The sequence below is a fragment of the Pochonia chlamydosporia genome, chromosome 3 (assembly GCF_001653235.2).
Source record: "Pochonia chlamydosporia 170 chromosome 3, whole genome shotgun sequence".
NCBI classification, from domain to species: Eukaryota; Fungi; Ascomycota; class Sordariomycetes; order Hypocreales; family Clavicipitaceae; genus Pochonia; species Pochonia chlamydosporia.
In genome coordinates, this window is record NC_035792.1 from 2,346,862 (window position 1) to 2,364,765 (window position 17,904).

Here is a 17,904-nt window from a genome sequence, read left to right on the forward strand (position 1 = left end):
TAAGCCCTTATCCTGCGTCTCAAATGACGCTTAGGAAGCATTTATTGCTCGGGGGTGGCTCCTGGCTTGACTAGGCTAATGGCCAGCTGGGCTGAGAGCAGAGTCAAGATGCATCTTTTTGGTGTTTTCAGACCTTCTGCTGGGAATTAGCTCTTCCATGAAGGCTCACATAACCATGACTGGTAGATGAGGTCACTTCTGGCGATTTCTCATTGGATGACTACATTTGGTCTAGGTGGATCTCCAGCATCAACCGTTTGCGCGATAAGTATCACCGACGACTAGCTCGAGCCCTTCAAGCGTGTTAGGCTCCGATTGGCGTGAGGCGTCGATACCCAACTGCGGCCCGAGACTAGCCAAAACTTTGTGGGACTTGATGGGAACCAGAAGGTGCGGCTGCGCCGTCTGGATGCTGGTGGTGATGGTGATGGCGATACAGCCACTGGTGTACCTGCCATGACTCTCAGAAGCTCCAACCTGGCTCTGCGACTACCTCGACAGACTTGAGAAGCATGATGAACACGTTGTCTTGCTTCTGTGGCCTGCACAATGCATAGTTTTTCAAGGAGTCTACATTTGTTTTTGGTTGTTTTGTTTCGCTCACAAGCTGTCGGGAAGGCTTACATATCCCCACTGTGTCCAAAATGCATGCATTTGCGAAACCCAACAACGAGAACAACGCCGGCGCAACCACGTAACAAAATTATCTGGCACCTCACCGTGAAGATATGGGGTTTGTTCCACGCAGCATGGAAATAAAATTCTAGTATAAATCGTCTATCTCGGCACGGATTTCCATTGTGAATGTGTAATGATTGTACTCCTTCTTGCCACCAAGCTCTGACTTGAGAGCATACATCATATCACAACAGGTGGCGAATTCCTGTGTAACCCCCGTTCTATTTCCTTCAAGAAAACTGTACGACACCGTACATGGTAGCACGGCTTTTCTGAGACAAAGAGTCGGAAACGCCAGCCGATCTTGGATTTGTACACTGCACGTCGCCTAGCCTTACACAACAGGTGTCCTAGACCGACCTTGAGACAGTGTCCTGGACTCCTGGCTGTAGCGCAGCGGTTCTCCTGCCCGGACACGAGACACTGGACACTGGACAACAGACCGGTGATAGCTTCACCGAGCCTACAATCATTCAGATCCGCTAGCCGTGGTCCCCAACGGCCTGCACAGTTTCTCGGATGCCATCTTTGCTATATCAATTGCTGGCCAAAGTTAACAACAGGAAAGAAAAGAAACACAAAGGACGGAGTCCTCTGTTCCCAGCTGTTGTAACACGAGGTTGCAAATTGAATCTCATGTGGCTATTTCAAGGTATGCCCGTCAAATCAAAGCAACAAGACATTTTGGCGACGTAGAACAACATTTGTTCCCCATCACCGCGCACGCGACATACGAATATCTGTATGCAGCATTATCCCGGGTGCTCTTCCACGGGTAACTCTGTTACACAGGACAAAGTGCCTTGCATTTCGCTCCTTTTACGTTGGACCTGCTGACGCAAAATCACCCGGTGGCCTATAACCGTGGTCGGAAGTTTTCCCACGCCTCCAGTCATACGTTTAAGGTCAGCCCGGGCCATTTTCCACCATCACACTCGATAAATACACAGCGTCACGCTGTCTCTGGACGACTAATTGCCGTTGGACGTCGCATGGAAGGAATAGGCTCGGTGAACTGGACTTATCCCAGAGGAAAGCGCTGGTTCGGGTTTGGAGCTATCCCTACCACGGGTCTCGGTCTGGAAAGTACATGACGAGACATCCAGCCACAAAGCTCTGGAACATTGGATTGTGCAACTCCCGGATCGCCAACCAATCGAGTCACCGTTAAATTGGTGAACCAACCAGTGTTGAGAATACAAAAAACAACCAAGGGCCTGAGGCAAAGTCAGAGTCAGAAACGGTCATCGAACAAAAGCCAAGCAAACCAAGGCCAGGGCCACGGCCACTTGACGCTATCTTGCCCTCTTGCATTGCTGCAGGTTGCAGGTGTGCAGCACAGAACTGCAGCCCAACCCAACCCAGCCCAAGCCCCAGCCAGTCACAGCGGCGAGAAAGGAGCAGATCCTGGACCGAGTCAGATCATCCACGTCTCCTTGGTCTCTCTGTTGGGCATAAGTTATTGTCTCGGCGGGTCTTTGTTCCCAAGATCCAGATTTCGAGGTTGCAGGACCATTGGAGAGACCTCCGGAACATTGGCACCTTCGAATCCCTCAACTGGGTAATAAGGCTCTGTGATATCAGTGGATTCTTTGTGGCACCTGCACTCGTCTATTTTGTAGGTAGCGAATACGGAGTACTTACTGCACGAACTGAGTGCATAGTCGACGGCAGGAAAATACGTCTAAGCGGACATAGAGGCATACATATGCCCGCCTTACGGTATTATTACATCCATCCTCGTCAAAAGATCCAGCAGACGTTTGGATCAGGATTCACCAGCAGTTGGATACATTGCTTCTTGCCCTGGCTCCACCGCACTGCATTGATCTGGACAACCCAGCAGACGCTGAGGCCGGTGGACGAATCCCGTCTCCCCACGAGCGCCGAGTTTTAGGTGGATTCACGGCGGAGTCTAGTTTGGTGTTCGCTGAGAAGCCAGCGAAGGTCTGGTCCTGTTCGAACGCGACAGGCTCAGTTGCGCTCAGTCATAAACTGTCAAGCTCTTCCGGTCTTGTTGTTTGGCGGCCCAATATCGTGCCCAACGTGGAAACATCACAGCCCAGCAATTTCGTCTTCGCCTCCACGCCGGTCTCGTAGTGAACCAGGCAGTTGTGGCCCTTGCTGGCTTAAATTCCGGCATTTAATTTTTTTTGTCGGTCACCGTGGTTGGCTGTTGATGTGGTGAAAGGGTTTGGTTTCGTTGATCTCTTGACTAGGCAGCATCAGCTCGTGGGGAGTCAATCCACGAGTCAATCCACGACGGCACATGGGCCAGAGGGGGCAAGACGAGAGAGATCCTTGTCCAGACGACATAGTTTGTGGTGTCCTGTTTGGTCAAGAGTTTGGCCAGTGATTGATGAGCATTTGGAGGACGTTGCAGCCCAGCTTGAAGTTTGAGCTGGTCTGATCTGGTCTGGTCTGGTGCGAGTTGATCAGACGGTGCTTGGGTGCTTGCCTGGATTCAACATTGAACGGCCCTCTGCCGCCCGTTGCCACCCACCCACTTGAACACTCACCCACCATCCACCACCCAGCAAGTTGGCCTAGCCAGTTGCCACCCGCCGCCTCAGCCCTGGCCACTCCCGTCCTGCTGGTTCTGCCCGCTCCTGCCCCCTGCCTGTTCAACTTGACTCTGACCAGACTTGCCCGGCTGTGTCTGGTCTTGTGTCTGTCTCTGTGTGGTCAAGACTCAAGTCTCACGCTCTTGTGTTCCTCCACTTCACGGTTCCTTGGTATGTATTCTTCCTGCCCAGCCCAGGCCCAGCCAGCCCTGCCCAGACGGGCAGACCAGAAAGGACTCTCTGACCGGACTCTCTGACCAGACTCGCTGACCCAGGCCTCGACTCGACTCTTGCCTGGTTTCTCTGCCTGCTGACCCAACAAGCACCCGTCATATCTTCCTTGCATTTTCTTTTCTCACCTCCCCAACCTTGCATTTGACAGCCTCTCCCTCCTCCTCTTCTTACCTCACATTTGCGTCGTGCTTTCTCCTCCCTCTTCCTCCTCATCCTTCGGCTACGTCTTATCTTCCCCGTGTCGCGTCCTCCCCGCCGGACCCCCTCCTCCCCCCTCCGTCCCTCCTCGCTGCTTTTGAAGACGACGACAACCTCCTCCGACCGACTTCCTCCGTCGCTCACCTTCACCATGTCGAGGCAACCCCGTAACCAGGGAGCGTCGACGCAGGCGGCCGCGACTCGGCAAAACGAATACTTTGTGCCGCGCGATGGCATCGACCGTGAGGTCATCTCGGCTGACATCTGCCGCTACCTTGGCAATGATGCCTTGGTGCGGCCAGGTCATTATGAGGTATGCATTCCCAGCTTGCCCGAGCATCACGAAATCAAGAACAAACGCAAAGCTCGACCCGTCTTGTCTCCCTCTTGCTGAAGCCTGGATCACTAATATTGTTGATTGGTAGAATCCTCAAACCGGTCAAGTCGTCCAAGGATACTACATCACCGCCTATAGAAACCTGACAACCGTGAGCTCCCACCGTTTCCGCTTTCTTGGCCCCTTGGACTTGCCGTCTCGTATTTATAGACGGAGCGCTAGACACCAAGACTAATACACCATACAGGCCATGATCGAAGACTTGAAAGCCGATTCGGCGCGCTGGGATAGTGAAAGGCGTGCGCAAACTTCGCGCAATACCCCTGGAGGTATCCATGCCTCGAGAGATGCCACTGGCGTTCCTGCGAGACCTTCATCTAACTCACCCGCAGTCCAATACCGCTACTCCGAGACCCATCAGTCCCGTCAGCACCATGGGCCAACCGAACCCCCTTTCCAGTCAGAAGCTTATCCCCGGGAATCCTACGATGGACCAAGATATCCCGGAACTGGTACTCCTGGGTATTCTGGTGCTTCTAACACATTCCAGCAACAAGCCCCCCAACAAGCCTATGGTGCCTCCAACGGCGGCGGTTTTAATACCGGCTTCCAACAGTCGCAACAATCTCCTACTCCGGACCCAAGATTTGCTACTGTCCCAGCCGGTTCAATGATGCGTCCAGGCTATCAACCAACCCAAGATCCTCCATACATTGGCACTGGCGCCAATCTTCCCCAATCTGGCTACACTGGTTCAAATGATCCTTATTCAAACCGGATGGGAACTTCTGCTGCTGCTCCCCAGCAACCGGTGTATTCCACGGCACCACCGCCTCAACCCGGATACCCAACCCCTCAGTATCAGTATCAAAACCAAGGTCCTCCTCCTTCGACAGCCGGCGGCCATTCCTATCCGGCTATGCAACCCCATGACCCATTCTATGGTCGAGGTGCGTCAAAGCAGAGATCATGCGAGCCCAGCTCGCCAAAACGGCCCCGCGTCTAATTTTTTAGCTTCACCAGCAGGCCCAGTCCCACCACAGCAACAGCAACAGCCCTCAGGGTATGCAGTCCCAGGACAACAGTATGATGAATCCCCCCAGTCTCGTGCTTCCGTGCCTACTGCAAGAAACCAGACACCTCCCTCCGGCTCAAGTACTCGTCGTAGTGACCGGGATTCTGACAGGCAACAAATTCGAAACCCTCGACGATAAACCCCCACAAAAAGAGATGGCGTTTCCATTCTCTTCTTGGATTTTGCTTTTGCACGACTAACTACTTGTGGTACGACTCTTGGTGGCCATCCTTGTGATTCTCTGTTGCTCGTGTTTATTAAATGACTGGACCCCATGGACTCGAACTCTGACTCCCTGGATCGGCGCCTGGCACGCTTTTGTTTTTATTAATCTATGCCTCCGGATGATTGAACTCTGGATATACTCTTTACGCACCATGCTTCTGAGAGTAGCAAGTTTGCCTCTCATCGGACTAAGGCACCTGGATAATGTCACTCGGTGTCCTTTGCCAGACCTTACTTCTGGATCAAAGGGGGACTTGTCTGCTCTTTGGGATACACCGTCGGACACCCTGGCCGCTGGCCTTTCGCATCTTTTGTCACTTAGCCTTCGAATACGCATGCCCTTGGGGTCTCGGAATCACTTATACGTTTCTTTTTCCTATTTTCAAACTGGTTGGGTGGATTACTGCATTTCTAGTCTTTCTCTGTTTGCTCGGCTCTTTGGAAAGCCCTGGATGAATGATGTCGCTTTTATGTTTCGCACAAATACTCATGGCGCAGGTTGGGTCGACGGATCACTTGATCGTCGGCGGTGGTTGTTCTTTTGATATTTTTGTCACCTTGCTGCCCGGATCCGGTCCTTCTAGTGGAGTTACCCTAATAACTGGATTATGACTTGCTCCTCACTTCGTTATCCTGGCTTGACTGGTCGAAGTGGTCCTGGATGCTCGCCGCGTTTCTCGTGTGCCAAAGCTGAGGCAATGTCCGGGCAGCTTGGTAAGTTTAAAAATGAGTTTGTATATACTAGCCAGATGTCTTCAAGAGGATCCTTTTCCATTTCCTATTCGCAAAGTATCCCGGAATCTTTTCATGTGGAGTTGCCCAATGAGTCCATTGCATTGAGACGAACTAACAGTGATGATCTGCTAACAACAGCTAGATATTTCCGGTTATTATAATTTACCACAACGACTTACACATGCCACTATATGTGCCCAATTCTCCCTGGTCGATTGTGTCTTTACTGGACGGAACCCCCTTTTGACCGGAATCTGGAAAGAATCTTGCCCTTTGGACCATGGCTTTTGACTATTTTGGACCACAGCAATACCAGAACCTTTTGGAATCATTTGGAGCCTTGCCACTTTGGGATTATGAGATGCATTCTCGACATCACCGTCATATTTCTAGAACAACCCGAGCTTTTGTGTGGCTTGCAGGATCTTGCGCATGAAATATTCAACCCGCTTGCTTGGCGGCGCTGCCTTGAGGCACGAAATGTACCCTTTATTCAGGCACTTGAACCAATATTTCGCAATTTTTTTCTGCTGTAAGTTCAACCGTCGCATAAAAGCAGTTTCTGTTTAGCTGTTTTGAACAATTTGCTTTATCGTGGTGCCTTCCGAGACAACATTTCTATGGCCAGAGTTTATTCTATCCATCCGGCTGGTGGCCAAAATATTGTCAATGTGTCGATACCCTGTCCCTTCTCTGAGCGTATCACCTCATACGGTCTTCATTTTTTTGCAATTTTCCACGGACGAAAAATCGAAATGTACACCACCTTCTAGGACCTAGCCGCATCTGCAGGACCCAACATCCACAGGATCAATGCTCATACTCCGCTGGATATTTCGATTTGATTGTGGAATCTCTGGAATACTTAGGACAACACTTTTGGGTGGCAAAGGAATGTTTGCAAAGTGCTGGAGAGTTTGTACGGTTGTAGGTTGGGAGGCTCCGGAATGAAGACATTAGGGGCAATCTCATCAGGGGAGCTGGACACGGACTTCTCGGGGAGGAGGAAGTATATGGAATCGTCAGGACTACTTTTCGTATGCTGACTGCGGGGATAAAAGTTCTTGGAGATGTTGTTTAGACGCTCAATTCATACTGTTTTGTGCTTCTAATTGATGAGATGATGTACACGGTGTGGTTACCCATATCCAACCCCGGCAGTGAAATAAGCTCAGTTTCCAATGTCCAAAATACCATCAGCAACACTGAGGTCAATGGTGTCTTGCACCCATTCTTGCGAATGGCACGTTGGTTGCCACGTGCATGTCCGACAATCAGGGCCAGGCGGCGGTCTCTGGGGGTGTCCACGCCGGCATATATCCCGAAAGCGATCCAAGCTATCGGCTGAGATGGATCCCATACAGGTCTTCCTAATCAACGGGCCAGGCATCGCACGTTCTGGGTCATCACCAGGTACTTCGGAATAACGCATGCCAGTCTCGGGCGTCCCAGTAACTTGCAGATATAGTCCGCAAACCGGTCCTTCTGATGCAGTCTGAACGAATAGCTTGTGTATGGATCGAGTACCACCCTCATATATGAGTCGGAAAACTGGGTATCGTTTGATTGTTGGCATGCGGGACCGTGGCGTGACAGCACATGGTCTAGTTTTCAGAGGTATGGTGGCATTAGATGGAGATGAAGACCGGTTATCTTGGGCAGTAGTTGAGACGGGGCCGTAACGACGATAGATGGCCATATGGAGACTGTGGTCTGGGGCTGTTGGTGGAGAGATTGCTGAACGGTATTCATTTCCGATGATGGCCATGCTGCTTGATGGAGGGAATGGATGGATTGGCAACTGGGTTGCGGTGTAGGATTGGCAAATGGGGATGCTCGATGATGGGTTTGCTTGTCAATGGGTTGGTGAGTGATGGAATGCAGCGAATATAGGTGATACGGCGAATCTTTATATATGAAAATGGCCAGTCAAAAAGGAGTAGAGATTCTGAAATAAAGTCTTCACATGCAAAATGATGTTTGAATGAAAATGTGCGGCCATGATGCACTCCTTTATTGGAAAGGATATACAGTGGCGATGACTGTCCGAGGAACCACCAGGCTTCGCCGAAGTAGCTCTACAAGATGAAATTTTCGCATTCATACCGTTCGTTCCATTTCTGCGTCCATTCATACTGAAAATATTCAACACCTTGATATGTCGCGTCAGTCACTTCGGCAGTCACCGCATGGCCCGAGCCGCTGCCGATCACAAACGCCTCGATACAGAAACAGGGTCTTTCCGCATAAGAAGATGTAAGGCTTGTAATTTCCACACGTACCGGCACACATGGATTGGCAGAACGCCCAGATTATCAAAGTGGTTAAGTTAGACTGGATGTCCCGTCCGTTCTAGCGGAGAGCCCCCCAGCAATACTCTGCAATCTCGTGTGTAGGGAATATGACGCCTCGCGGGAAGTACCATATTTGAGGTCCACGGCCATGATTCTGAATTGAGAAGTTGGTCCGTTGATCATGGTATGTTGCGTTTGGATCCTAAGATGGAATGGATGGTGGTGGAGGCGGGCGGTAGTTATCGACGGTGTGAACCTAATTATGAGATGAGCTCATGGAACAAATGAATCACCTGCTGCTGAACTTGGCTTTTTGACTTTTACGGTAGGAGGCAAGTTGACTATAGCACGTCTTGTCTCGTAGGTCACTGGCATATGCTTGGGATTGATGAATGAATGTCGTAGGAATTTGTCGAATGGGGATTTATAGGCCGGAGTGTTGGGTATCTGGGTGATCCATAGGGGAGCGCGAACGTCGTTCAATGACTTCATCCTTGGCTAGCCACTTGACTCATGACCTGTACTCTTAACACAATAGACCTAGTCAGTATATAATATATTGGTAGTTTTATCCATTACAAAATGTCGCATATCGCGTCGTGTGCTGAGGCATATTGAGCTGTGTTGGTGTGTACTAAAATATATTGAAATATATTTGGCTGTGTTGGTGTATACTAAAATATATTGAAATATATTTGGCTCAGGAGTATTCATCGCCTTGGAAGTTTTACCCCAGGTGAATGAGACAATAAGCTAGACTGTTCCTGGAGCCATTTATCATCTTGGCTGGACCTCTGATCCTTCATCTTATGCATGTTTCTGACCCGGGATATTCGATGATCGAAACTGGCATTCTGGAGAAACCTGGGGCGGAGCCAAAGCACATGTATCATATCTGCATGCACATACTTGTCGCCGCAATCTCGATCTGGAAGTGTTCCATTTGCCACGCGGATGCCCGCCGATATGCCAGTCTCCAAAGCAGGCTGCCATGTCCCAGTGGTGGACAAGCATTACCAGACTCGCGACTCACGACACTAAGCTAACCATGTGATTTTGTCCCATTGTGTCCCGATAATCAGTCACATGGAATTGCTACGAGCTTGACAGCTGTGCCCAATCTTGAGCAAGTGGTGTTTACTCTATCCGGGATAGAAATGTTAATGGGGTCTAGAAAGATGAACTATACTATGTGCCTTTTACCATTTGAAAAGATTTGATTCTGGAATTCATCATCACTGATGGCGGTTGATACCTGAAGCTTACGGCAAAGACTAGCCATTGGAACAACTTCAGTCTGTTATGTCAAGCTGACCACTTTCATGTCGATGCCAGATGTCGTAAAACAAGGACATCTGGATCCATTCTCTATTTCAAAACCAGCTTTTCAGCATGAAAGAAGGGGAGAGCGGGATTATTGTGATATAAAGCCTGGCAACATATGGCTTAGCCATGCTGAGGTCATGGCAAGTTCAACCTGAAGGTTCAGGCCCATAGTTGGAACGGGATGCGGGAAATTGGTACACTCGCGTCAGACGACTTCTCAATGTGCGAACCATGGCTCGACGAGCGGGACCAGCAGGATCTTCTCTTTGTGGAGGTTTTCGACCAATGCCTGAAACTTTTCGCATTTCGTAACTGTGCAACTTCTCTTTACCAGCTCATGGGTACGAATGGGCCGAGGATGCAAACAACTGGAATCTCTGCCAGTCTCCGCCGTTGCACCTACAGTTGCTGCCATTCGGATGTGAACGAAAACGGCAGTCATATTTACACAATACTGGAAGAGAATGATACTGACATTCGTCCTCTTCCTCTCACATCTCATGTGTGCAGCGAAGGGTTGTATTCATAAGCAGTAGGCTTACAGCATAGTAAGAATTCGAAGCAATCTCACGTATACCGAGAGAGTAATGCGGTCAAAAGTACCATCAAGACATCCGTGGCCGTCTTTCAGACCGGTGGAGGCAAATCGCATGCCCTGTGTGGTGGTGGATTTGCATCATGAGACAGGCTCCTGCATCTTCTGATGGGAACGACTCTCCGATATATATTGACGCAGACGGAAGTCATGACAAGCTACGAAACCCGATGTGGATAGTGCAAAAATCTTATCGTAACATAGTGGCAGGGACTAGAAGATGGGAATTGAGAATGTGTGCAGGAGAATTTCTTGTAACGGAGGCGGTGAACGGCGCCTTGGGATAGATGGGACGTCTTCAGAGTCGAGGCTGACGGAGGTATCATAGATGATCCTGCTTGAGGTGTGACTAGCAGCCTCACAAGGCCTTAGGTATCGGTCTGCGATTGGGAAGGTGAAGATAAAACTCGGCTACAGATTCGCTCCGACAATACTCCTTAGAGATCGTGTCAAATCGATATTTCCACGGTAGGTGTTTGATGCTGTGTGAACATATGTTGACTTGAGGTCTAATCCTTGATGCGCAGAATTGGCTTAGTGGAATCTCTCCAGCGCAAGTAGCAGTGAAGATGAAGACGCTGTACGCTGTCAAGGAAGCTCCAGCATTTCTGACTACTTGGTTGGTGACTCACCAAATGAGGTGCTGAGACATGGCCAAGGGGAACATCGAACTTTGACGAGGTCCCAGGGTGATGAGGGCATGTCAACAACAGATCCAACTTACTAGCCTTGTGCGCCATGAACCAGCAGATGATTTGGGTCTGACGAATTGGCATTGATTTGTGCCACTTTTGAGTAACAGCAAAGGATGTCATTCATGGTTGTTTGCAGCATCACCTGCAGACTTCCTCCACTTGTGTGTAAAACCGTGGACAGCATGGGTGTTGATGCTGCCGTCATCACGGCCAGATCGTCGGTCTCCCACGCTTGGTCCAGAAAAGGCAGCAGGACGCCCAACTCTAAGTGCAGGAAGACACCAGACGACAATGTGGTGCCTTCGGGAAATGACAGCAATGTACTTAACTCTAGTCGGTGTTGGGATAAATCTTGTGGGTGTCTCAAAGTTGAGATGGACCCTGGAGGGCGGTCAGCATGCCTCGTGGCTGTAGGCAAGGGACCAACATTGAATGAGTTGCAATACAGCCACCAGCGCTCCTCCTCCACCGGGATGTCATATGGAAGGCTGGGGACGGCGGCTACGGTAGCACGACCTTGTTCGGCCTGAGCTTTCGGAAGTAGACAATCCAGGGCTTGAGTGGGTGTGCGATACTCCGGTTTGAAGAAGTGTTTGCGTTCGAAGTGATTGGTAGGATGGAGCATTTTAGGAAACTGTGACATCCTTCTGTGCGGTTGATGGAGTGGACAATTCCAGTGGGGGGTCAGAAGTATTTGAACAGGAAAAGGTATCGCATATCGCGTTGTGTGCTGAGGAATATTGAGCTCTGTTAGTGTATACTTGGATATGTTCAAATACATTGGACCACAGACTGTCAATCCAAAGCCTGAAAATCTGGAGCATCGCATGTGCATATGTACTGTTGCTGTACCTGGATAGCCGCTAGCGCAAAGTTTGTTGAAAATACTGTGCAAACTTAGCCTTGGATGATGGCAATGAAGTTGGGACTTCAATGTTTGGTCTTGTTACGCAGCGTGGAGAGTTGGGCGGCGGTTGGGCAAAGGTGGGCTGGCTATATTTCCCCCATGCATGTGCGCATGGTGTTGCCTATCAGATGAGTGTCGTTGATGCTGTGCTTCAACACTGCAAGCAACAAAATACCAAATAGAATAAAAGCATGGGATAATAGTATGTGAGAATGTGGTGTCTGTTGTGGGTGGGTGTATGTGTACCTAGGTATGTGCGTACCAGATGTCTGTCCGTCGGGTCGAGTGGGACGGCGCCAAGTTCAGGCCCATTGCAATCTAATGGTGGAGGAAGGAGTGGACACTGGGAGCACTTGAGTTCTGCAGCAGTTTGGGGTGGTGCGCTGTGCTGAACTGGGAGTGGAAGGCACGTCTGGTCTTTTGCTTTGGTGGCACCTGCCAGAGGAGATGCTTTTCAAGTGGATTGACAAGACCTGACTTGATACCCACGGATTTATTGTGGCCTGCCTGCCTGATATGAACCTTGAATGCCACTGAGGCCGTATCTGACAAGTGTCTGGTCTGGGAGCAGTGATGGGTCAAGCCGTTCCTCTCACGCTGTCAGCAGCATCTCTCCCCTACGAGCGGCGATATACTCAAACTCGTTCACATGAGTGGGCGGTTTAAAAAAAAAAAAAAAAAATCTAGAGGCATCTGTCGAAAGCGATCAAGTCTGGTCTGGCATCTGCACCAGACCCTGACCCAGATATTTTAGCAGGCACGCACGGGCATTGAAGCCAAAAAAGTCCAAATGTCGTCGTGGTGGGCCAGGATCTGACCCTGGAGCCACTCGAGGGCACCACTTTGGGCCACTGGGAGCACTTGAGCGTGAGCAACGCGCCAGAGGCTGCCCGCACGGCTGTCCTGGAGGGTATCAGTGGATGCCCGCCAAGTGGGTGCCCGCTGATACTGGTGCCAGAGTCGGAGCACCATCTTCATTCAATCAAATTTGATGTTCTTTCAATGTCAACCATTCAATGTTCAGTGTCGAGTGTCAACTGGGCCTAGCCCAATTATGCATCCCACTTTTGGTTTGGCTCCCATGTGCCAGTAGGTGGTGCTTGTCCATTTGGAGCACCAATCTTTTTTCCTTTTATTTTTTTTTGCCTCCCGCGCCCGCCTTTTTTTTTTCTCTCCCTTCGGGCATCTTACAGTTTTGTGTGTGTGCGTGTGTGTGGATTTGTCTGGTGGACTCCTTGATCAACATCTACCTGGGGTCTTGCCTCCAGCCGCCATTTGCCTGTCTTGCCTGTGCTCTCACATCCCAAGCAACTCGCCTCTTGATACCCTCCCTTTCCTTTTTCTTTTTTTTATCGACTCTTGTAATTTTTCCCGCTGTGAGCGGCTCAGCTTTGTTCTCAAAGCTTGAAACCCCCGGCTCTGCGCCTTGTTAGCCGCCTTGTGTGTCTGGCGCTTTCTCCAGACCAGCCCGACTCGACTTGTCCACTCCCACCAGAACCAGGCCAGACAAGACACCCACTTCCAATCCCAAGTTAAACCCACCAAACCTGACCAGACCAAACACAGACAGACAGAGACAGAGAGACAAGCCCACTCACTCAAGTCTGGTGCTCCAGTCTGGTCGCTCCTCCGCCCACGATAGCCTTAGATGCCCCGCCATCTTCTTCTGCACCTTCGACCTCGACCTTGACCCTGACCGACCAGAACAGAACCACTGTTCTCACACCCACGAGACATTCCTCGCCAACATTTTCTTCCAACTCGTCTCGGCCGCGCTCAATTCTGGCGCCCTCGAGCCTCAATATGGATACTGCTGCGCTTCGGGGCCTGCTCTTGGGCAGCTTGTCCACCGATGCCGACAGCAGACGACGGTCCGAGCTACAGCTGAAGCAGGTACGTGAAGTCAAACATTGATTGATTACCATGCCCTTCATTGCATTACATACATTGCATTACCGAGCCCGCCCACCAACAACCACGTCTACGTCGAGCCGCCTGGGTAATCTGCCAAAGGAACAACATTGCTTGCCTATCCGTCGCCTTGTACATTCATGGGGCAAAGCACTTGTTCGGCAGCAGTGCCACAACTCCCTGCTTTTAGCTTGGCCTGGCTTGACCTTCCCTCTCATGATGATCGTCGGCTTCGCAACCGCATATGCCAACTTCTTGCACTGCGCCGCTGGGGCCTCTGCTATATATCAAGTCTTGAATCTGAATGCTGATGAATGGCCTGCTTGGATTAGGTCGAAGAGCAACCCGGCTTCGTCGATGCCCTGTTCGATATTCTACAATCCGAGCGGGATGCAAGCGTGCGCCTATCGAGTATGTCGCCCTCCACTCCTCTCATCTAGAGAGGAAGCGGTTGCAGTCATGTTGTCGAGTCTGTACGCTGATTTGGTTCATCTTTGCAGCTGTTATTTACATTAAGCACCGTGTCAATCGCGCATGGTACCAGACCGAACAGTATTCTGGCGAATTCATAATACCCGAGGATGAAAAATCTCGCGTCCGAGACCGCTTGGTCCCGGTCCTGGCCGCCTCCGATGGTTCTGTGCGCCAGCAGCTTATTCCCGTGCTTCAGCGCGTTCTGCAGTGTGATTTCCCCAGCAGATGGCCGCGTTTCATGGATTTCACCACTGAGCTGTTAAACACCAATACCCCCAGTTCAGTTCTCGCTGGACTTCAGTGCTTGTTGGCAATATGTCGTGCCTTCAGGTACAAGTCCCACGACAACCAAGACAGAGCACAATTCGATACCATTGTCGAGAACAGCTTCCCGCGCTTGCTTGTCATCTGCAACGAGCTCGTGAATCAGGAAAGCGACGAGGCCGGCGAGATGCTTCACCTTGCCCTCAAATCTTATAAACATGCAACATGGGTAAGTAAACCCCGGGGCCTTGGAAGAAGCAAAGGCGAGAAACAAACACTATAACTGGTTGGCTGACCAATGACATCTCCACCCGCAGCTCGAGCTTTCTAGTTACTTGCGACAGCAACAGGTGAATATTGCATGGTGCACTGTATTCTTGCAGACAGTGTCAAAAGTCGCACCCCCCAATGCTATGCAGGGCGATTCGTTCGATCGCGAGAAGCACCACTGGTGGAAGGCCAAGAAGTGGGCTTTCTTCAATCTGAATAGGCTCTTTATTCGGTTCGTTTTCTTGACTCGCACTCCCAATCTGCGGAAGCGCCGTCTTGTGCTAACTTTGACCGCAGGCACGGAAACCCGGCCAGCCCTGGAAAAGGTGACGAGGCTGCAGAATTCGCCAAGAACTTCATCAGCACAATCGCTCCTGAAATTCTCAAGCATTATCTCCAAGAAATTGAAAAATGGGTGGCCAAGACATCCTGGCTCAGCCGACCTTGCCTCTCCTACGTTATCGTATTTCTAGACGAATCTGTTCGCCCCAAGGAAATCTGGACTCACTTAAAACCCCATCTCACCAACCTTGTTACCCACTTCATCTTCCCCGTCATGTGCCTCTCTGAGGAAGATGCCGAGCAATTCGACGATGAACCCGAGGAATACTTGCATCGCAAGCTCAACTACTTTGAAGAAGCATCTGCCCCTGACGTGGCCGCCACAAATTTCCTTGTGAACCTTACGAAAAACCGCCGGAAAGAAACATTCGAGATCCTTAAATTTGTCAACGCCGTTGTCAACGATTATGAGCAAGCCGCTGATGACAAGAAGAACCACATGGCCAAGGAGGGTGCCCTGCGTATGATTGCGACTCTGGCACCAGTTATCCTGAGCAAGAAGAGCCCCATCGCTGACCAGGTTGAATACTTTCTCGTGCGATATGTGTTCCCTGATTTTACAAGCAGCCAGGGTTATCTCCGCGCTCGTGCCTGTGATACCATTGAGAAATTTGAGCAGCTCAACTTCCAGGACCAGAACAATCTGTTGACTATCTATCGACACATTCTGGATTGTATGGCGGATCCCGCCCTCCCAGTTCGTGTGACTGCTGCCTTGGCGTTGCAGCCTCTCATCAGACACGATGTCATTCGCACCAGCATGCAGCAGAGCATTCCAACCATCATGCAGCAACTTCTGAAATTGGCCAATGAGGTGGACATAGATGCGCTGGCCAATGTTATGGAGGACTTTGTCGAAATCTTTGCCACAGAACTTACCCCGTTTGCTGTCGCGCTGTGCGAGCAACTACGAGATACTTACCTTCGCATCGTTCGTGAGCTTCTTGAGAAGGAGAGCAAAGCTGGAGAGGATGGCGAGCTGTACGCAGACTACGACGACAAGAGCATCACTGCTCTTGGTGTATTGCAAACAATTGGCACTTTGATCCTCACACTGGAAAGCACCCCCGACGTCCTTCTCCATATTGAGGCGGTTCTCATGCCCGTAATCAAGGTCACTCTGGAGAACAAGCTTTATGGTGAGTGAACTAGGAACTGCACGAATACCGTCCCCATACATGACATTAAAGTTAACCAAATTTTAGATCTGTACAATGAAGTCTTTGAAATCATCGACAGTTGCACTTTCGCTGCCAAGGGTATCTCGCCCAACATGTGGCAAGCATTCGAGCTTATTCACACTACCTTCAAAGCCGGCGCAGAGTACTACTTGGAGGACATGCTTCCGGCATTGGACAACTTTGTTCAATATGGCACGCCCGAGCTCATTCAGAATCCTGAGTACATACAAGCCTTGTACTCGATGGTCGCTGACATGTTCACCGATCAGGTCCAAGGCGGCGTCGAGCGAATTTGTGCCTGCAAGCTTGCGGAGGCCATGATGCTCAGTCTCAAGGGTCACATTGATAGCTGCATTGAAGGCTTCATCAATATGGCTATGAATATTCTGGCAACCCAGGAAGTGAAGATCAAGAGCTACAAGATTCACCTCATGGAAATGGTCATCAACGCGATTCACTATAATCCATTGCTAACCTTGCAGGTGCTCGAGAATAAGGGTTGGACAAATCGTTTCTTTAGCTTGTGGTTTGGCAGCATGACATCCTTCAGCCGGGTGCATGATAAGAAGCTCTGTATCGTCGCCATCTCCGCTCTGCTTGGCGTTAATCACGAACAAGTGCCTGCAAGTGTGTCTGTCGGTTGGCCTAGGTTACTGCAGGGCATTACGGAGTTGTTCCGAACTCTGCCAAATGCCTTGAAGAGTATGTGGCGCTCCATGTGTGCGAAGAGGCTCAAAAATTGCGAACTGTTTGGCTAACATGATGATAGATCGCGAAGAAGCCTTGCGCGACGATTTCCACCTTGAGACGAGCTACGACTATGGCGATGAGGATGAATGGGACGAAAGTGAAGCCAACTGGAATGGCGAGGAGGAAGAAACTAATGAGGAAGAGCCTCTGGAATCAAAGGATGAGAGCAAGGCATATCTCGAATTTTTGAACGATGAGGTTCGTGGCAGCTCAACGTGAAGGCTCCATCTTTTGCAAACTGCAAGCTAATACCGTTTTCATAGGCCCAAAAGTATAGCCGAGCCATCGAAGACGTCGACGACGACGAGTTGGGCGAGGACAGTGTTCTGCTAGACTCCCCTCTTGACAAGGTCGAACCGTATTCGCTTTTCAAGAATACTCTTCTAAGTAAGTTTTCGGCCACGCGTCAACCCGCCCGTATATATCAATGTCGAAGACGCTGGATCGCTAACAGTCCTTTTTTTTTTTTTTTTTTTCAGAAATGCAACAAGAACAACCTCAATTCTATAACAACCTCGCTGGACATCTTTCGGCTGAGGAGCAAAATGTGCTTCAGACCATCATGGCGAAGGCTGATGAGATGCTTGCCGATTACGAGTCACAACTGCGACTGTTGCAGGAGCAAAATGCGCGCGCGGCTACTGGTGCTCCAGCAAGCTAATGAAGGAATGAATGTGAAGGGTTGTCCATGTGGCAACTGTACGGAGTTGTCTTCGCGCTACACCGCCGTGTCTTACGCTTGTATGACGGAAAGGAGTTTGAAAAAGGGTATGAAAAGCATTTTTTCGACGGGATATAGTGTTAGCGGGCCAACTCTCGAGGGAGAATGGTTCACACTGCCGATATGAG

General features: G+C 50.2%; 4 protein-coding genes across 4 annotated transcripts; 3 read left to right on the plus strand and 1 right to left on the minus strand.

Annotated features, from left to right (window-relative positions):
* Positions 1 to 3,825: 3,825 nt before the first annotated feature.
* VFPPC_13663 (transcription factor RfeG) lies at positions 3,826 to 5,017 on the plus strand (the record flags this gene model as incomplete). Its single annotated transcript, XM_018291437.1, has 3 exons — positions 3,826 to 3,987; positions 4,100 to 4,162; positions 4,259 to 5,017. The coding sequence occupies 3 exons, from the start codon at positions 3,826 to 3,828 to the stop codon at positions 5,015 to 5,017; spliced, it is 984 nt and encodes a 327-aa protein (XP_018145186.1).
* A 446-nt stretch (positions 5,018 to 5,463) lies between these two features.
* VFPPC_17714 (hypothetical protein) lies at positions 5,464 to 5,856 on the plus strand (the record flags this gene model as incomplete). The annotated part of the gene is made up of 1 exon (XM_022429403.1): positions 5,464 to 5,856. One exon carries the CDS (start codon positions 5,464 to 5,466, stop codon positions 5,854 to 5,856), a length of 393 nt encoding a protein of 130 aa, XP_022285559.1.
* A 1,361-nt stretch (positions 5,857 to 7,217) lies between these two features.
* Positions 7,218 to 7,814, minus strand: VFPPC_17713 (hypothetical protein; the record flags this gene model as incomplete). The annotated part of the gene is made up of 1 exon (XM_022429402.1): positions 7,218 to 7,814. The coding sequence occupies one exon, from the start codon at positions 7,812 to 7,814 to the stop codon at positions 7,218 to 7,220; it is 597 nt and encodes a 198-aa protein (XP_022285560.1).
* A 5,852-nt stretch (positions 7,815 to 13,666) lies between these two features.
* VFPPC_04579 (nonsense-mediated mRNA decay protein) lies at positions 13,667 to 17,716 on the plus strand (the record flags this gene model as incomplete). The annotated part of the gene is made up of 9 exons (XM_018283915.1): positions 13,667 to 13,756; positions 14,107 to 14,185; positions 14,275 to 14,741; positions 14,830 to 15,014; positions 15,080 to 16,263; positions 16,330 to 17,007; positions 17,075 to 17,253; positions 17,319 to 17,442; positions 17,535 to 17,716. 9 exons carry the CDS (start codon positions 13,667 to 13,669, stop codon positions 17,714 to 17,716), a joined length of 3,168 nt encoding a protein of 1,055 aa, XP_018145187.1.
* Positions 17,717 to 17,904: the final 188 nt, after the last annotated feature.